This window comes from Arctopsyche grandis, chromosome 2 (genome assembly GCF_051622035.1).
Source record: "Arctopsyche grandis isolate Sample6627 chromosome 2, ASM5162203v2, whole genome shotgun sequence".
Lineage (NCBI taxonomy): Eukaryota > Metazoa > Arthropoda > Insecta > Trichoptera > Hydropsychidae > Arctopsyche > Arctopsyche grandis.
This window is the reverse complement of record NC_135356.1, coordinates 12,944,835-12,967,237: the sequence shown is the minus strand read 5'-3', so window position 1 is coordinate 12,967,237 and position 22,403 is coordinate 12,944,835. Positions and strand designations below refer to the sequence as shown.

The 22,403-nt window shown below is 32.3% G+C and overlaps 1 protein-coding gene and 1 long non-coding RNA gene across 2 annotated transcripts in view; both read right to left on the bottom strand.

Annotated features, from left to right (window-relative positions):
• The window catches only part of LOC143920796 (N(G),N(G)-dimethylarginine dimethylaminohydrolase 1), a 38,338-nt gene extending 23,838 nt beyond the window's left edge, over positions 1 to 14,500 (bottom strand). Inside the window, exon 1 of the mRNA XM_077443761.1 lies at positions 14,128 to 14,500. Within this exon, the coding sequence (XP_077299887.1) occupies positions 14,128 to 14,382 (255 nt within the window). The 5' untranslated portion in view covers positions 14,383 to 14,500. The remainder of the gene's footprint in view (positions 1 to 14,127) is intronic.
• Positions 14,501 to 21,221: 6,721 nt separating this feature from the next.
• On the bottom strand, positions 21,222 to 21,735 carry LOC143922754 (uncharacterized). The gene is made up of 2 exons (XR_013261643.1): positions 21,564 to 21,735; positions 21,222 to 21,485 (listed from the first exon to the last, which is right to left on the bottom strand). It is a non-coding gene; the product is annotated as an uncharacterized LOC143922754 (long non-coding RNA).
• Between the last annotated feature and the right edge of the window lie 668 nt (positions 21,736 to 22,403).

Below are 22,403 nucleotides of genomic sequence, written 5' to 3'. Positions count from 1 at the left end.
AATAAATTGCCCTGCGAATGGCCTGCTTGACATTTTTTCGACGCCAAATCGCTTACAATTCAATAGTTCTTGGTAGATGCTCATAAAACCACACTGAAATCACTTACACGTATCATTACCATTAGCCAGCAGCGTGGCTCGGTCGTTAAGCTTCTGCTTAACACTGAGAGGCGCCGAGTTCGATCCCTTGAGCTGACCTCGATTGATTTTTCTGAGTATATCTGTAATGCTGCTGGTCAGACCAGGATTTGTGACTCCTGGTTGATCGTTTCCTATCAGAGTTTGCCAATTTTCTCTGATTTCATTGTTGAAACGATTCCCGATTAAAAATTGGCTAAAAATCCTTCCTACCCACTATGTCACCACTATTTGAGTATGATTAATGTAAATATTACAATAAAAATGTATGTACAATTCATAGATGTCTCGTTAATTGTCGAGTTTAAGTCAGTGTCTCGTAATTTAGCGACTTATATAATAAAAAAATGCTGTATTGTTTGTAATTTGGCCAGGAAGGCGCATTGGGGTTTACCTGTAATGCCTTCCTGGTATGAAATAAAATAAAAATAAAAAAAAAATAAAAAATTACTTGTTGCGTACACGTATGTAGATGGCGCGCGGGTCCACCGACTTTATTTAAGTACGAAACAAAAATATCAATTCATTTGTATTCATCCATCTGATATAATGGATCAAAAGATTACGCGACGCTTAGATTACTGACCAATTATCGATGCAGGAACGAGTCCTCGTTTCCCGGTCAGTCCCTGCACTACGAAAACTTGCGCACACAAATCTTTGATGTGCACAGGTCTATAACCTCCCATGTTTAGACATAACTGATTATATCAATACTAACTATTATATGTATATACAAATGTATATGTATGTATGTATGTACTCCATAACTGGTAGTCGACGTACTAAATGGTCACGCCCTCAATGAAAATGTTCTCAATTTTTTATACTAAAATTCAAACGAGATTAGACGGGTCAGATGAAATTCGAGCATAAAAAACAATATAGCGTCGAAAGAGTTACCTAACGAAGAAATGACGTAGATGAATCCACCCAGCGCGCTAAATTAGGCCAATTTGCAAGGTGAATTTGGCGCTAAATTGGCGTAGGTGAAAGAATGAGAAGCGCTGGCAAAAAGTGCGAAGACCTTTACTATAACTATGGTTATATATGTATGTATTTGTACTGTTGCAAAACCTAGCGCATACTGACAAATATTTACATACATATGTAAATGCAGTGCCAAATATACAAGCATGCATAGATGGAGTATAAAAAATGCTGCACCGAACTCGTGAAATCGATTATTACCTGAAATGGGCAAAAAATGCATAATTCATGAAAAGGACGAACTCGTTATTTTATTCATGAAGCTGGCGAAATACTTGGGTACCTATCGAGAGTGTTTTTGTGTTAAGGTGTTAAATCAATTGTAATATCGAATGACGATTTCTTTTGAAATTTTTTGGCACATTCTCTCCTTCCTAAAAATGATTCTGTGAGGTATTAAGAAAAAAAGTGAAAATTTATATAATTTTTATAATCTATTTTTTTTCAATGTTCCATTTCAAATGTTCAAAAGTTACCGAAAAAAATGTTCAATACCAGCCTCTTTATTTAGCAAATGACAAGGTTTCAATACTTTGTAACACAATTTATGAAATATAAAGCTAATACCATATAAAAAATATATATATTTGTAGTATAAAAATCTCTATTATTAAAATAATAAAAAGGAATAATGATAATAAAAAAAATAATTCAATAATATTGATAATTATATAATAATAATATTTTAATAATAATAATTAATTAATAATAATAATAATATAATTTAATAATAATATAATTTAATAATAATAATAATATAATTTAATAATAATAATAATATAATTTAATAATAATAATAATTAACAGTAGTATATTTTTGGTATCTTGGCATATTTGGTATGACAAAATGCTCATAATAAAAAGCTTGTAAAAATAGGAGGGCTCTATATTTTACTATTTAGTTAAAAAAATTTCCCTGCAGCATACCTTAAGGGCGAAAAAACACAGCGATGAACGGCACATCGTGTGCATGGCTCCTCGCCGTGGGTGGTCTCCTACATTTCTTCAAATATGGGATACACCGTTATCGATCACTGTCAAGCAAGGACAAATACAAGCATACAATTTGACCGAAAAAGGTCCAGAGGGTCATTTTTTTCGCATGTTTAAAAGTATCTAAAAAAAACCACGTGCCACATTCGCCGCTGAGTGATTTCAACCTTACTCATTCACGTAATTGATGTAGTAATTTATCTGTTGTAGCGGTTTCTCGAAGAAAAGTCTGGTGCGTCCACAGAAACGACTTTTTCGCAGTAAAACACAATCGAATGATTCTAATATTGTGATTTGTGATCGTCACTTTTTTTCAAGAACTCACATCAAATAATAGATTTAAAATTAAAATAACAAAAAAAATTTATGAATATATTTAACGACGAAGATTCGTTTATTTTGTCAACGTGATCCATTACATTCTGCTAAGAAAAATTGACTAATGATATTGTGTATTATGTCAAACCGATAAATCTTATATTATTTTTCCATAATATAGAGTCGGTGAATGATTTGTGCGTGTGGTTAAATATGATGAAACGTTTGCGGTCAATCATCAATTTCATCATTCGCAAAGTATGTACATATGTACATAACCTACATACATATTTATGATAACACATGACTCACGGTGTAAAAATTCTTCTTTTTAAATGGTTGCGACGATTTCGTGGAGAGATTTGATGTTAAATTGAACGTCTAGGGGTCGACAAATAACCCGTTGATGTTGGCGCAATGCGGGCCATGAAAATTAAACGCGTGGTCACACTAATTGGTCCGTTGCAACGGACTATGCAAACCGTACACTTTAATACAGAAATGACTATTTTTTTTCGAGAAAATGCTGGATAATTTATTCGTTTCCATTTCTAATGAATTTTTAAAAATTCAACACGAGGCCTTGGACTTTTGACGATGCTAAAGAACACCAACCAAACAACTATCGAACGTCATTTTTACGTTTAAGAAATACATCCTATATTATTTAACAAGCCATTGTACATAGTATAAATGTGTATATATGTATATACATTTGACTTTTTATTTAGAAAGGTTTTAATAATAATTTTAATGAAACTTTTTATTTTCCCATTTCAATCCCAAAAATTCAAATGAAATGTGTCTCGATTTTAGGAACTCATTTAAGAAATAAAATTGTCCGAAATTAACTAGTACAACATTGTCTAGGCCAGCGTTTCTCAACCTGTGGTACGCGTACCACTTGGTGGTACGCGAAAAAAAATCAGTAATGGCGGACACGCAGGAATGAATGATTTACAATCATAAAAATAGAAATATTTTTTATATCTAATATATAGTTTCGAAAGAGACTTTGTAAGCTTGTATCTTTGTTTGAAAACTTCCAAAACCAAATTAAAATTTCCATGACGACAATTCAAATGGTTGAATATTATATTTTTTTCGATTAAATTAATTTAATAAAAAAACAAATGAATATTTACTATTAGATTCGCCATGTTTAAGCTGTTTATATCACAAATACTGAGCGAAGCCGGGTAAAACAACTAGTAGTTAATAAACATTATCTTAATTAGTCATCATCGACGTCAATATGTACAGTCGATGATCAAAAATCTGGCAATCGATACGTTTTCCTCAGATCCCGCATGGATTTTAAAACTTACCGCGTTCACGCTCCAATAAATAAATAACTTGAATTTGAAACTTGAGAGCAGTTCGATAATAATCTTTAATGTTGCAGATAAAATTGAAAGTACATATGAATAAAAAATTAGATTTTTGGAATTTATGTATCGAAAATGATCAAACTGAGTATTTGAAACTTGACATAAATTCTTATCTGAAAACAAGAGTCGTATGTCTCGGGATATACATACGTGAAAAAATAATTGAATATTTAATTGGGATGAAATCGTCTTTTACGCAGTGCTTTCCCAAACCTTAAGAAGCAAACAATTTGATTTCAAACCCCTTTGATAATGAATATTTTCGGACAGCTAACAAGGAAAAGGAGAACTTGATTAAACTTTCAAATTATAGCATTTAAAAACTGAATTCGAAATAAATAAGGTTATTAATTTTTGGCTAAGTATTAGTGAAGAATATGAACAGCTTTATGACATAGCGCTTAAATTTCTGTCGCCGTTAACTAGCACTAAACTGGTTGAGAGAGCTTTCTTTTCATATATTTTAATAAGACAAATATAGAAATTGATTGAATCCAGCTCCAAACTTAAAGGTAAATATCGCATCATTTGAACCAAATTAAAAAAAACTAAGTACAAGGATCTCATTAAATTTATTTTGTAATGAGATTTAATGATAAGAAAGCATATTATATTATGTACTTTGTAATTTTGTGTTTTTATTAAAACCATCAATAATAGAAGTATGACAAGATAGTATATTTAAACTTTGAGCATATTATAATTGTGAAATTTTTTTTCCGTAAAATTTCTTGCCAAAACAGATCTACATATTGCGTGTATCCTGTCTTCACATTCTTTACCATGCAAATACTATATATAATAATTACTCTTGCAAAAACAAATTTCATGAAATACAATCATTTTTATATGGTGGTACAATTTAGCGTTATGTACTACCAAGTGGTACGCGAGTCAAAAAACGGGAAAGTTGGGAAACGCTGGTCTAGGCAACCAAAAAAATACTATTTAAGAAATTATTACATAGGGGCGCAAATTTTTCCTTTTACATCGGGTGACAAAATGTCTAGTAAAAATAATCATATACATATATAATATCGCCATTCTGTCTGTCTATTTGTCTGTCTGAGATAACGCTCGCCGTACTATAATAGTCGTTTCTATTCGACGTACATATGTGCGTCACTGCCAACAAAACGTAAAAGGGTATAATAACAAAAGAAAAAAACTTCTATATATGTATACTGTTTGCTACCAATTATTTATCCAAGAATCTGACTAAAATATCCAAGAATTGATTTGATCCATTTACGGAACATTCCATTAAATGGAATCCCAATGGGGTTCGAACATTTAGCTTAATTAACTACGTAGACGGCAACACTCAACCCGATTAGCCACACGTCAGTGGGGTAGCTACCTCATAGCAGAAACCACATACGAAGCTACCTCATAGCTGGGCTCTCATGCTTTGTATGAGAAAATCATGAGAGCCCAGCTTAACAGGGAGTCCAAATTTATATATATATATATATATATATATATATATATATATATATATATATATATATATATATATATATATATATATATATATATATGTATATGTACATCAGTACACTCAATATAATTTAACATTGTAGAAAATATCAAAATATCGAAATATTTGAAATCCGCGATATTAGAATCACCCATATGAGTTAAAGTGAGACAATTAATCACGTAACGTCCTTATTAAAAAAAATACTTAATTGGGAATATATCCATAAGACTCATCACAAAATTTTGAAAACTATATATGGAAAAAATAATTTTTACAATCGGTGGGCCAAGTTAAATTATTTTTTTTGTAGAATTATTATACTAATAGTAGAATTTCCTCACAAAAACCAACCTTCTGGCCGACCGACAGTAAAAAGGTACCAGATTTAATTGACTTTTTTATATCCAAAGGAATAGCCCCAAACCACATTGAGGTCGAAGGAATAGAGGACCTTACTTCTGATCACACACCAGTGCTAATGACACTGAGCACACTGGTAATTAAAAGAATAAGGAGACAGAACCTGACAAATAAACGCACTAACTGGGATATGTTCAGGAAAAAACTAGACCAATCAATAAATTTAATAGTGAAACTTAAAACTATAGAAGATCTCGAACTACACACTCAAAATTTTATTGACTATGTACGAGAGGCTGCGAAAGAAGCTACACCTGTACCAAAAGAAAAACCAGACCAAATCATTAATTACCCCATGGAAATTAGACAATTGATTAAAGAAAGACGTAGAACAAGACGAATATGGCATAGAACCAGAAATATTGCAGACAAAAGAGAATTTAACCACATAAGTAACAAAGTTAACCGACTTATTAAAGAGCATAAACAAAATTGTTTTGAAAAATATTTGGAAGGTTTGGGCCCTGCAGCTGATAAAAATCACTCACTATGGAAAGCAACTAGGAAATTCAAACGACCAATTCTACAAATACCACCTCTGAAAAATGCGCAAGGAGAGTGGATAAGAAGCAACAAAGAAAAAGCTGAGCTGTTTGCACAACACTTAGAGACAGTATTCCAACCACACAATATTCAATCTGATGCTGATTATACACCAATGTATCAACCACAGCAACTAATCAAAACTGTCACCCCTATGGAAGTAGCTAAAGAAATAGATGACAACATAAATCCTAAAAAGGCACCTGGAATTGACGAAATCTCACCGGGACTATTCAAGGAACTTTCGAAAAAGGCTATTATAATGCTAACATACTTATACAATGCATGTTTCCGGCTCAGGCATGTGCCAGAGTGCTTCAAAACTGCTCAAATCATAATGTTGAAGAAACCAGAAAAGTCACCCGAACAAGTAACATCATACAGACCAATATCCTTGTTGCCTGCGATCTCTAAGCTATTCGAAAAGCTATTATTAAAAAGACTCAAGCCCTTAATCGATGTTCCCGACTTCCAATTTGGATTTAGGTCGAAACATTCTACCATCGATCAAGTGCACCGTGTTATTTCAAAAATAGAGCAATCGCTAGAGGAAAAAAAGTATTGTCCGGCTGTATTTCTTGATGTCTCACAGGCCTTCGACAGGGTATGGCACGAAGGACTTATCCACAAAATCAGCAAGTCATTACCTGGAAATTATGTCAAATTACTGGAATCATACTTATCCGGACGCAAATTCAGAGTTGCTCATGAGGAGGCATTCTCTAACTTTTTCACAGCCTCTGCAGGAGTACCACAGGGAAGCGTAATAGGGCCTATACTGTACCTGATATACACTGCTGACATCCCGACAAGCGAAGAGACATTCATTGGAACATTTGCAGATGACACAGTCATTATGTCATCGAGCGAGTCACAGGAGGAAGCATTTGAACGCCTGCAGCGTGCACTGGACAAGATCAGCAAATGGACCAAGGACTGGAAAATGAAACTCAACGAGCTAAAATCAATGCAGGTCACATTTGCACTGCGACGAAATAGTGTCAGCACTCAGACTTTCATAAACGGAATCCAAGTTCCACAAGCTTTGTCAGCTTAATATTTAGGACTGCATCTTGACTCAAGGCTTACGTGGAGGCATCACATTAAAAAAAAAATAGAACAGATTCGAATTAAACAAAGAGAAATGCATTGGCTAATAGGAAGACACTCCAAATTAGACCTACAATGCAAAAAACTGATATACCAGGCAATCGTGAAGCCAATATGGACATATGGCATACAACTGTGGGGATGCAGTAAGCCATCCAATATCGAAAAAATGCAAAGATGTCAAAACCAGTTTTTGAGGATTATCACCGATGCATATCGCTTCGTCACAAATGAAGAGATCCACAAGGACCTTAAAATCAAAAAAGTAAAAGAAGTCATCCGAGAATGCGCCGGGAGGCACGAGTTGAGACTGCACCGTCACCCTAACATAGAAGCGCTGCAGCTATTGGACACAACTCACCAGCAGAGGCGTTTAAAGCGAAAAAAGCCTCACGAATTGGTATTCTGAATGTGAGAGATTCAGAAGCCCAATTCACAATTTTGGGGACGGAGTGATGATTCCGTAGTGCCCGTACATGATCTGAAGAGCAACAATATCGCTGGTGATGATTTATCGGGAATCGATAAGATGGCACCAAAAAAAAAAAAAAAAAAAAAAAAAAAAAAAAAAAAAAAAAAAAAAAAAAAAAAAAAAAAAAAAAAAATAGTAGAATTATTATACAATATGTATTGACAAAAAATTTGAATTATTTTATTTCATAATTTAAAACTCACGTTAATGGGGGTGGGTCTTGGATTAATTTCCCAATTTTTTTTGGATTAATTATTGGATTAATTTCGCAAAGGCCAAAATTTCTACCTACGCCACTGCCACACGTACATACAATACATAATTAAATCTATATATTATGAAATCTATACCTATGTATGTATATACAAGGCCGCCTTGAAGAAGCCCGGACCCTGGAAAAATAATGCCAAACCCTATGACAAACTAAAAAAAAATCTTATAGATATATTTTTAATATGCGAAAACTCTGAAAAATCAGAACTACTATAAAACTACCTATGAATATGTTAAATGCTATTTTTTGAAATAATCGAATAAGAAAGTATGATATAATAGGTACAATTTCACATTGACACTTGATTGAAAAATAATAAACATTTAGCATTAAATAAATATATGAATTTTTATGCAAAATAATATTAAATATTAACAGTCGAAAGTCCCAACACGGGGGCCCCTCAAGTAGTCTGTGCCCTGGAACTTTAACCCCAGCTTACCCCCCTTCTCGGCGGTGCTGTCTAGATATACATACACACAAAAAAAACATTCAAGTAAAAATAAATTTCAAGATTTATGGAGACATACATATGTATGTACATAAATAAATAGCTCTGGTTTATAATGAAAAAAAAATGTCCAGGAACGATAAATTTATAGGGTGAACTTTAGCGTTATTAATTACAAGAAAATAATATCCATCAAAAATTCGGTATTGCAATAAAATTTCGAATTTCATTCAGGTGTTATTATTACAAAATATTCAATGAGACTGAAATGGCAATGGGCGAGTAAGTAGCTAAAAGAATGGACGAAAGAAGTGCCCGAGAGAATGTGCACCACAAAAAAGATGGAAGACAAAGATGAATGGAAGCGTGTTGAAGAGATCTTCGTCCAGCAGTGGATGGTGAATGGCTATAATTCTATAAATTACCTGATTGAATCCAAACCATGGGTCGGCCACCTCCGAATACATTTTAAGACTTTAAAAATTTGTCGTATGAAAAGGCTGGTTACCCCAGTCCAAAAAATAATTATATTTTAAAATTTGCAATAATTTATAGCACTATGATGATGGAAATATTTTATATTTCACCATTTTTTTCTCGCTTGAAAAAAAATTTTGTATAAAAAAGCGCTAGTTACCCGTCAAAAAATAAGTTTATTTTAAATTTTTCAATCATTTATATCATAAATATGATGAGAATATTTTTGGAATTTTTTGTCACTTCAAAAATTTTGTTGTATAAAAAAAGGTTGGTAACCCCTGTTTTAATATAATAGAACGATTCATTAGAAGGCTCTGAACAACCATAAGAACTTCCATTTCAATTTTATTTGTCAGTTAATAGGTTTAAAAGTTTTGTTCAATTTACAAACATACATATATAAAAGTTTTCACAATGTTTTTGCAATTTTCCATAATCTTTTCAGTCTTTTTGAAAATTTATCTGATTTTCCCGCTACACGGCAAGGGGCAATTTCGATTGATCCGCAAGCAAAGTGCTAAAATTAACGTGCGAAAGTATCCAGCTGTTCACGGGCTAACTAATATTGATTATATGTACGTACATATGTATATGTACATACATATGTGCTGTTTTTATGTGTCGTGTTGTCATCTTTTTCTAGACAAAGGTTTCCAACAAAAAATTCTCACAATATGTATTTGGATTAGTATTTTGTTGGTTGCCTAGGCAACGGTAGGCTGGTATATATTATATATGTATGTACATACGTACTATGTATGTATGCAGATGTTGAATTGTGTAATTTCACCCCCTAAATGAGTTTTCCTAAAGTTTCATTGGAATTTTTAAACCAAAAATCTCTTCTATTTTAGCAAGGTAGTATGTAGTGAGAATACCGTCCAACCATGAACAAAAATCTTCATTTGTTTTTTATTAAATTTATTTGAATCGAAAAAATTAATATTATTTAACGACCGACCAATCACAAACGTTTTTGACCAATCCAGCCAATTAGAAACGAATTTGTCAACAGCCAAACAGAAACGAATTACAGACGCGATTTCAGTTTTATATACATATAAGAAGATACATATAGAATAAGATTAGCCCGTTTAAAATATAGGACAATATCTAAATCATGGGCAACCTGATTATTTTTAGCGATGTTGCTCTCTTTCATAGATTTATCTGTGATAATAAGGGCCAATATTAATAAACAGAAATGGCACAAATTGTTTCGGGGGTAATGAATGAACTATTGAACATTGATACCCAAAAGTACCTACGATTTATCATAGTTTCATTTCGACACATGAAATAATAATCTTATAAGCAATAACGAAAACCGTCAGCTGCGTGTAGGAGAGGGTTATCAAGTTCATCCTGTTTCAAACGACGTACTCCCAATTATTTAGATATGTAGATATATCTTAAATGTTTTCTCGAGAGTTGCACTCAATCAAGTTAACATTCTTATCTTGTACATATGTACATATATTAAACGCTTATTTTGTCACACTTATTGTTCATACAGACGTTACAGCGACCATGCGCATGCGCAGCTTGTCAATTGACATCACACTGATTATTCGTACAGACGTGAAGCGTAGGTTTTTAAATGAAGCTCACTTTTTATCAAATGCACGATTGCGTGAACCCGGTTACTAGTATATTATAATACATATATCCATTGATTGTGTCATAATTTAATAAAAATGTACAATAATGCATGTTGTCGCTCATTGAAATGTAACTTTTGCTCAACACGAACGTTAAAGTTGTAAAACTGTCATTATGACGGCAAACCCTAGAATTTAGGAGTCCCATGCGACTTATGACGAATGCGTCTTTTTATTTTTGTAAAATTAGTCAACAATTTGCAAAATTTTCCGATTAACGTTTTTGTTATGTTATATATTATATGATATTCCGACTTGTGTGGTAGTTAATTTAAAATGAAAAAAACTTTGTAAAAATGTGAGAGCTGCTACAGAGACGAACGGAAGCGTGTTGGAGAGGCCTTCATCCAGCAATGGATGGCGAATTGCAGTGACAATGATGATCAGTAGCCAATAATTATAAAAAAAATTCTGTACACTAGGTTCACACCTAATTTTCTAATTTGAATCTTGATTTAAATTTGCCGTTATGATATAAAAACATTGCATACGGCTGCTACTTTTGTACATACATACATTAATACATATGTACAAACATGGAGATGTAGCATTTGTAAATATTCATATTCAGATTTTCGCCGGAAAAATCTTTTGTATGTTTGTTTGAACTTATTAAATATGTATGTACTCCCCATTTAGATGTCCTTGAGAAGTCTTTCTCAAACTCCATTGTTTTGTCACGGAGTTCGTGAATCTTTTATTAATTCACCTAAGTATGTAAAGTAACAATGTACTTGTATTCATTTCGAATATGCATATTTAAAATCTAATCAATAAAATGTTTTAAATACATCTCCATGAGGTGAAAACGGTATAACATCGATGCATTGATTCGTTACGATTCCCAAAAGGTATTTAAGACATGTGCAGGAACTTTTCGACTTAATTGTTATGATAATTTCAGAAGTGCAAACCGGTTTGAACCCTAACCACTGAATTTTTGCAATTTGGGCAAAACAAAACCAAAAAGGCAATTTGAAAATTACCTACATAATATATCGAGCTCTGACACGTGAGACACATGTCTAAAATCGAAATGTCCAAACTTTTCGAGTCCAAACCAGAAAAGCCGGGTATGCATTATGTATATTGAAATGTGTTGTAAATTGAAATTGATTTCAATAGTAAGTGCATATTACTGTTAAATTCTCACAATGCAAAATATGAATGATTTTCGATTCGTATATTATAAAACTTTTATTGAGATTTTAGAAATAATAAAAACATTTTTTAAACAAATCCAAATAATTTTTGTTTTTGTTTATTTAAGAATACATTTTTATTAGGACGATACTGGATAAATCCCCTAGTATTTCCTAGGGTTAAGAATTCCAAGAGCCTTAAGTCCTAGTAATTATTTAATTAAAAAAAAACTATTCAATATCTTTTTTTTTAATTTTAACTGAGAAGTTAGTAAGAACATATAAAATAAGAGATTACTGGGTAGTTTCATTAATATTTTTTTTAATGTTTGCAAAAAAAATTTTCATTGATTCTGCACAAGATGCGCTATTCTATAAAAACCTTACTATTTGTTTCCTTAAATCTATGCAGTGAACGTTATGGATAAAATACTGTATGAATTCTCAATTCTACGAAGAGAGAACTGAATCATCCAATTCGTCCATAATTGGATGATTCAGTTCTCGTACGCTAATTTTTAAAAATGTTCTTGAAAGTTGATGTTAAATCTCGATTTAGGAACTATTCAAGACAGAATTAAAGTGGTAGAAGGTTGTGCAGTGACGTATCATCAACAGGGTGGATTCCCCCAGTGGTGTCCCCTAATGGTTTCCATGGGTTTCCGGAAACCAGTTGTTAAAAATCAAAAGTTTCCGGAAACCCGTTTTTTAATCTAAAAATTTATATAATTTTTGTCAAAAATAATACTTATCTTGAAAATTTAATGAACTTTCATGTAATAGTGCCTTGGACGAAAAAAACTGTATACTATACCGTAGCGGTCAATAAAAAAGTGTCCACTTTTAAATTACGTTAAATGCAGATATACTTTTTTTCGGGGGCTTGGGATTTGTTCAAAGCCCTTTTATTTTATGAATATGATCCTTTGCTTTTATTTAAGTCATTTTAGCCGTGATTTTCGGCTCATTTACATCGTCCCCGTGCTGTTTACTAAAATTATGCCAAATTATCCTAAACTGACCGCGGCGCAAAAAGTCAAAATTTCAACTTTGGCTTTGAAACACGTCAGCTCCCGATCTATGACTAGTCAAGTTGGATGCAGCAAGACATCAGTGCTCAAATATATCAAGATGAAATTAAATCCTACACCCCCAGAACGAAAAAAAAGGTCCAGGAAGAACGAAAAAGACGTCAATTCCTGAAGATCTACTTTTGAAGTGTTCCTGTCGTCAGAACGCTTCAAAACTGCCGTGGATATTAAATCAGAGTTTATAGCGGCTAATGGTTCGGAAATAAGTGTAGAAACAACGTGACATCGCCTTATTGAATGGGGTTTTAACTTTTCTTGATTTAGTTTTTGCAAATTATCTTATATTACCATACTCAACATTTAAATTGATCATATATTTATATTACTTAAACAATTATAGAACTACGCACGGTCAAATACTCCAATTTAACCACTATGTGCAAATTGTGAAATAGTGAGACTTTATTTAAAAACAATTCGAAGAGGCGGCATAGATGAGGTTTCAAAGGTTTATCAATTATAATAACAAAAAAAAGAAATAAGATACAAACAAGAATTGAAATAAAAAATAAGATAAAAACAAGAATTTAAACAAAAAATAAGATAAAACAAATCAAAACTAAAAAATAATACGTATTTAGGAAGTGAAGTTATTTTTTAAGTTATTAATTCATTAGGTAATAAATTCCGAATTTGAACCACTCTATTTGAAAAGAAGGAATCTCTAGTTTTTTGTTTGAAAGACATTTTTCGAGTCTAAGGTTATTTTGTGAGGACAATATTGTAATTACGTATTTATAATTCTCGTCTACAATGTTTAGAGAATCATTCTTTAAAATCCCATATCGTATGAAAGTGATTAAAGTTCGGGAGGCATTTCTGAAATTTGTAATACAATTGCGTTTTTAGAAATCATTTACCGACTTCTTCACCTCAAGGCTTAGGGGCCCTGCTGCAGTTGCGCAACCCTGCACCAGGGAGATTACGCCACTTATAAAAATAATCGATCTTATTATATTTTTAAAGGGGAATTTTGAACCTTGCCCAAGGGACGTAGTAACTGCATACAATTGCTAATTATTAACGGTGAATTGACGCCCTTAATAAGTAAAAAGAGGATATGTACGGTCTAAAGAAGGAAACGAACAGCGTAGGGTAGACAAAAAGTTGATAGGGGATGGCAGCCCTGTGAAGAAATGTGATATGAAGAAAGTGTAGTGGTTGAGAGACCTGTGCGGGGTCGCGAGGGTTGGCCGGCCTGGTGATGAGCGCGGTGCCGTTGCAGACGATGGCAGCCTCCTCGACGAAGGTGGCCGTAGGCCTATCCTCGTCCGGAGGCAGCTCGAGCACGTCGAGGCCGAGCTCGCGCAACAGCCTCACATAGCAATCGTGCTGACGACGAGCCTCGTCGAGCTCGAGTTGCGCGCGCGTGCGCAAAGATAGAGGCACGCGCGCAACAAGCGCGTGGGTACACCCGAGCGGCATCGCGGCGCGCGACACACTAAAGCATATATCCCCCGCCCCGAGCGGCGTTCAACATGCGCGAGTGCGCGTCTACCGCTATTCAACGTCCACTACTCCTACTCCTACTCCTCTACTCCACGGCCGAGCGCTACGCCAGCGCCGTTTGTTGCCCGTCGCCACCCCCTAGCGGACAAGTCACGCAACGCACGGGGGCGGGTTGTGCAAGCGTACGCTACTGCACCGACCCAACCGTCTTCCCACAGCCAGGCCCGACTTTTGGGCAAAGCGAGCGGAGCAACCCATAAATAAAAAAACGATGAACCAAACCGGTCGCGTTCTAGAATGGCTACTTTTTAAATGAAACATCCTTGCGCATGGTTAAGTGGCCAGACGTCCCAGATTGTGCGGGACTGTCGGGACATCATTTGGGGGCTCAGAGGGGAGCATTCGCCTTCCTAGATTTTGGGTCTGCTCTAGAGCAGTGCTTCCTAAATTGGGGGTCACGACCCCCAATTTAGGATTTCTCGCGGGGGCCGCGAAAATATTCAATAGAATGTACAAATAATCATTTATGAATATTTTTCCACATTACATATTTAGGGAATGTATATATTTAAGGGAATATTTCCCAACTCGAATGAGGATGAAAGGAACAATTGGATAAGAACACCATTTGCCAAGTCCTTAAAATATTGTAACGTACGCCGCGGATTAAGCGAATAGAATCCCAGAGACTGTGACCGTTCAAAGATTATCTGTAACGGATATCTGTTAACGGATTAACTAAATGCATACCGTGCGACTGGTATAAGTGGGTATTAAGGATTAGCGACAAGCTAAGTGCATGAAACAATGATTGCACTTCTCATACCGTGGGAATACATATCCGAATACGTGACTATACAGTAGGTAAACAGATTAGACGTCCTGAGAGACCGTGAGACCGGTGTAAGTGGTTTTAGGGATTAGCGACAAGCTAAGTGCATGAAAGCTGAACAATGATTGCACTTCTCATACCGTGGGAATACATATCCGAATACGTGACTATACAGTAGGTAAACAGATTAGACGTACTGAGAGATCTACCCCTTATAAGGCGGTACGTAAGCGATATCAGGTCATTCTGGACTGAACAGTGGCAATACGTGTATCTCCTTAATCATCAATAAATGCTGTGAAACGACTGTTGGCCTTTTACTTGGATCCTCCACCCACCCCGTACGCAACAATATGATCATATTACGTGGACAGCCCAAGAAGAGTTGATCGATATCAGATCAGATAATTTGCTTGAAGTGGAATTTAATGAAAAAAGTATTTCAGAATTTTGGTTAAGGCGACAGCAAGAATATCCTGCTATTGGAAAAGAAGCCCTGATAACTCTTATTTCTTTCGCGACTACGTACCTATGCGAAACAGTATTTTCGTCATTATTTATATTAAAAAATAAGCAAAGGTCATACTTTTCCACGGAGACTTTGGAAGATGCTTTGCAAGTTAGCATTTCTGACATTGAACCCGATATCGATTTGTTATGTAAAAACATGCAACCTCATCTATCGCATTAAATTGTTTCATGTGTGTATAGTTTTTATTTAAAAAAAATGTTTGTAAGCAAGTTCCTATAATTTTGTGCTATAAATATAAATATGTGTATTATAATTGTAATAATTACTGCCAAAAAAACCTTTTAACTAGAAAAAATTTTTTTTTGAGGCCGGGAATTAATTCTTTCAGATTTAGGAGGTCGTGACATCAAAGTAATTGGGAAGCACTGCTTTAGAGCAGTGTTCCGTAACCTTTTTGGTATCTCGGACCCCTAAAAATGTCTCTGAAGTTTCGTGGACCACTGTGATAAAAAATGTGTTATTAAAACAATATTTCAAAATGTTACATTTTTACTCAAATTTTATATAAATTTATTGCGATGTTAACATATTAAAAACATTAAAGAATGTTACTATATATTTTAATTAAATTTAAGAAATAAAACAAAAAACAATTGAAATATTTTATCAATATGATAAAGTTAGTATTATTTTGGTTCTAGAATATTTTTCGTTAAAAAATCTATCCTTAGTTTTAGTGAATACAAAAGGGCCAAGCGCATCCATACATACAATATGCTTCGAAACCATTCTGAAGTCGATTTTTTTGTTTGTTTTGATTATTGCCATCACAGAAATACCGAGAACTAAACGAGAACGAGAACTGAATTTTAAAAGTCGCAACCCCTTTGCACTGCTTTTATTCTTAAAAGCAGTAATTTTGTCATTGATTACAAATACGATACTTCGTCGACCTTGTAGAGAAAGATTGAGATGATTCAAAATGGAAAATATACCAGCAGCATTCTCAAAAGAAATCTGCTTAAGTGGATTACTTCTCTTTTTAAAATTTCTTGTTTCATCTCTGTTTGTATATTTCGATAAGGCGAGGTAACCCGCGGACTCCTGAGACAAAACCACGAACCGCCGGTCGAGGAACACTGCTCTAGAGCAGGCCTGGCCAAACTTTTTGGATGAAGGGCCAAATTATAAATTAAAAATGAGCGGCGGGCCGCAAGTAAAATGCTATTTTTAGATACATGTAGATTATTTATTATCGTGAAAGAAATTAAAACATAATTTTTTTTTAAATTTCATACTAAACAACAATTTAATTTGACGAATGAAACTGTTTTACATTTTTACAGTTTTTTAATTTCAGGAGAAAATTCTGTAGTTGAAATTCTTAAAAATGCTTGTAAATTTTCATCTGTGATGCTTGATTGTAAAGAATTTTTATTGATATTCATGATTGAAAATGTTTGTTTAAAAAAACCACCAACAATTTTTGAGCAAAATCTCTAAGTTTGTCGAATTTTTCCGTATTAAGGGCGTTGTAAAATTTGCAAATTTCTTCATGACGGTGTAATTCCCTTAAATCAGCATCCCACTGTAAATATATAATCTTAATTTATAACTCCGTCGATACGCTATCAATATATATATATATATATATATATATATATATATATATATATATATATATATATATATATATATATATATATTGCAATTGATCTCGTATAATTGCCAAGTCTATCTCAATTTTTCGGAAGTCGCCAAATCTTCATGGAAACTCACCACTTAAATCGTTGATAATTTCAGCATATTCTTCAAATTTATTTTCTGGTATCTTCAGCAATTTCATGGTTGAAAAGTGGTATACCCGTTTAATCAATAAATGGTGAAGAAACAGTCGTAGAGTCGCAGCCATGAGTTGGATATTTACATAATACAATATGAGTTATCCGTTATCAGTAAAATGTAATGTTATTTGTTAGTTCTTATGTTAATTTTCTTTTTATCACAATTTGTAAGGATAACTATTCAATTTATTTTTGTACTTAGGTTCATCTATGTCATCGCTAGAGATACGTATTTTTGTTCATCTATTTTTGTCAATTTTAGCATTTTCAGTTTTGCATTTTAGCGTTTTAGGGCATTAAAAATGTTCAATTTTAGTATCTATTTTTATAAAGAGTTTAATTTTAAATAATAAAAAATTTCAATGAATTTTAATAAAATGTATATACATACATATATACAATTTAAAGACAACACAACAATTAAAAAATAATAGAAAAATTCTAAAATGTTTTGGAATTAAAATTACAATGAAAAAAACATGAATATAAAAATACAAAGACAAAAAATATGAATATAAAAATATAATACCAATTAAAATTTATTAAAACTCAACATAGATAGAGCATATTTCTACAGATTCTTTTTTACCGATTCGTGCGACGATCGGTAACTATTATAGGTATATTGTATTTACTAAAATACCTTTCAGCATCCACACTATTGACGGGACATCAACTATATTTTAGAGCTGCACAACCAAACTCTTCGTATTTAATTTTTGTTGCCATCAATAGTAGCAATATATCCGGCGTGGATTCACTTTTTATATTCTCTATTAAAAAAAGTGCTGATATCCTTCCAAACATTGAGCCTCTTAATACATTAAACAATGGCAGGTTTCTAAAAAAACAAAACTGTTTCCTTAACATTCATATTAGATTTTGTGCCTGCCATAGATGGATTGGATAGTTTACTCAATGTTTGGAGGAATAGATTTGTCTCATTTAGTCTTGAGTGCGAGTCTAGTTTTAAGACGCTTTTTTGAGCAGCCTTTTGGATACACAGCTCCAACTGTCTTCTTTTGTTTACAGTAGTAGACAAAAGCAGTTGCTTGGTTTCGACAGGAAAAACACCATTTATGGTAAACTGCAAGCTCTGTTTTATCCCCTCGAATTCTTCACATAATAAATGGGCAAAGGGATAGGAAGAACCTTCTAAATTGTCTATTAATTTTATAAATTTAATGCAAATTTCACTTTTGTTTATTATTTTAGCATCTATTCGCATATTTTACGCTTTTAGAATCTATTAGCATATATTCCGAATTTTAGCATCAATTAAGCATTAATAGCAAAATGCCCAAAATACGTGTCTCTAGTCATCGCTTGTAAATGAGACAGCTGTATACATTTTTTTTATGATTTCTTCCACTTCCTTGTTATGATTAAACAGTTCATTGCAATCAATTATTGAAAAAATTCGTGCAGAGCTGACGAATTGTGTAAATTTTAAAGACATTTTAAAGCTAGAAGACTAACAAATAATTTGGATTTTGCCATTGCAGAATTCAATTGCTTTAAATTTGGACCACATCACACGTTTTATAATACCTTTATTACTTTTACTCGTATGTGGAAATAGCTAACGTTTAATAAATTTAAATTTTATTATCCTTAGTCATTTTTTTTTATTTGACTCATTCGCTCTATCATCTACTGAAGAAGATGGTGGTATTCTTACAAAAGAGAAAAATCTTTTGCCTTTTTTGAATCTTGAATTGTGCTTAATCCTCTAATCGAAACAAACTGCCGACTACCATTTGTGACAGATATTTGTTTCTTACATTATTGAGCTAAAGAATTGATTTCAATCAAATTTTCCAAGAAGGTGATAGACATAACCAAGAACACAACTGTCGATTGCAATAATTACATGAGAAATCTGCGCCAAGAATCTTAACGACGAAAACAGAATATAGCAGACAAAAATAGATTAACCATGGAAATTGATGAAAGCTTGTTTACAAAGAAAAAGAATAATGAAATAAAAATATATATATTTTGATGAAATCTTCAAGTATACACATTGATTTTCTAAAATATTTTTTGAACAACTTTCGAAATTTTTGTCTTTCAAACAGCTAATTTCTCTATGCACACATATTGCCAAAAACACTAAAATTCAAAAGACTTTTTCGGTCAGAGCTCTTTATTCATTTTTAGAACAAAACAAAGTATAGCGTATATTTTTAAAAAAATTTACATGACAAATAAATAAACATCTATGCTCTCTTCTGGTAGCATACATACATATATGTAACTAAAAATCAGTAGTTTAACAAATATAACATATAAACTATAAAATATATACATATGTACATACATACATTCATACATATATGCATTGTAAATATGTATAGCAAAACGTAAACATGTTTAATAACAATTAACATAAACAAAGAAATTAGTCCATAAATTGCAGTCTTACTCTCTACTATTTAATTTATATATATATACATTAAATACTGTTGGGATTTTTTTATAATTCTGTACGTATAATTTAATTTTAAAATACATCTAATATTATGATATACTTTTATATATATTTCAAGCTAATAAACATAACAAAAATCGTCTTAAATCACAAGATTTAAAGACTTTTTCGGTCAGAGCTCATTATTCGTTTTTAGAACAAAACAAAGTACAGCGTATATTTAAAAAAAAATTACATGACAAATAAATAAACATCTATGCTCTCTTCTGGTAGCATACATACATATATGTAACTAAAAATCAGTAGTTTAACAAATATAACATATAAACTATAAAATATATACATATGTACATACATACATTCATACATATATGCATTGTAAATATGTATAGCAAAACGTAAACATGTTTAATAACAATTAACATAAACAAAGAAATTAGTCCATAAATTGCAGTCTTACTCTCTACTATTTAATTTATATATATATATACATTAAATACTGTTGGGATTTTTTTATAATTCTGTACGTATAATTTAATTTCAAAATACATCTAATATTATGATATACTTTTATATATATTTCAAGCTAATAAACAAAACAAAGATCGTCTTAAATCACAAGATTCAAAGACTTTTTCGGTCAGAGCTCATTATTCGTTTTTAGAACAAAACAAAGTACAGCGTATATTTTTAAAAAAAATTTACATGACAAATAAATAAACATCTATGCTATCTTCTGGTAGCATACATACATATATGTAACTAAAAATCAGTAGTTTAACAAATATAACATATAAACTATAAAATATATACATACATTCATACATATATGCATTGTAAATATGTATAGCAAAACGTAAACATGTTTAATAACAATTAACATAAACAAATAAATTAGTCCATAAATTGCAGTCTTACTCTCTACTATTTAATTTATATATATATATATATATATATATATATATATATATATATATATATATATATATATATATATATATATACATTAAATACTGTTGGGATTTTTTTATAATTCTGTACGTATAATTTAATTTCAAAATACATCTAATATTATGATATACTTTTATATATATTTCAAGCTAATAAACAAAACAAAGGTCGTCTTAAATCACAGCCAAATATTTGATGTATTTTAACATCATGCTCACACATCTCATTCGATCAGTTCACAAAAACAAAAAAAAAAATCAGCAATCACATGTATGTAAACTGATCATATTAATTATCACATTTTAAATACTACTATATATAAATGACTATCCTTCTCAGTCTTCCGTGTATCGAGTACACGTTTACAAAAATATCTATTCTTTATACAATATTGACATAATTACATGCGTTTTTAAATCCAGTGTTTCAATCGTCATCGAGCTGGTCTGGTGGATTTTCAACTTCTCTAGCTGGTGGTACCAGAGGGTCTACATTAACCATTGTTGCCTCTGCCTTTTCTTCGCCAGGAATTCTCGAGTCGATTATCTGTAATGTTTGGTCGAACTCAAAATTCAAATAATAAATCTAAAGACGTTTTCAAATGAATATTATATATCAACTGACGTGATTCCAGTCCACTGTTGTTCCGGGGGGATATTTTTTGTATTTGTACACTAGCATCAAGCACGATGAGCATATATCAGTTTTAATCTCACTGACCAGCCGTCTAAACAACCTGATGTCCTCCTTAAATGCTGTCATTATTATTAAAGCATACCGGTAGGCTTCCTCGAATTTAGAACTGTGAGTAAGTAAAAAATCGTATGAAAAAGATATGTATATCGTACATATAATATAATAGCGCTATTCTGTGTGTGCGTGTGTGTATATATACATACATACAGTATGTATATATATATATATAAATCAAAACACGAATCATAAAGCATTATATATAACACAGGTATACATTATATAATATATAAATTTACATATAAAGTTGCTAAATCAACGGTGCCGAGTCGAGTCGTGAAAAAATCTCACTCTGAATGTTCTTCAAATCATTCAGCAATGCATTGAAATCAAATATGGAAGCGTTTTCGTTCGACTCCACAGCCTTGATTATAATAATAGTTGACCGTACATTAAATGCGAGCATTTCATGTCTAGACTTTTCATCATTCAATTTTAAGTGAAAAAAATATATATCAATGTGAAGTCATTCGGTTATAAATGAAGAAGCAATGGATTCAGTGGTATGTTACACGTCAACAAGTCGCGTGATATAAGCAGAAAATAATAAATGATAGTATAGTATATATGAAAGTCGGTCGTTAGACAAGCAATCAACAGTTAATGCGATCATCTAAAATTCCACAAACAATTTATCAAATGTTCGCAAAGCTTTTGTTAAACAATACATACATTCATACATAGGTGCATATAAATGGTGAAAAATTTTTA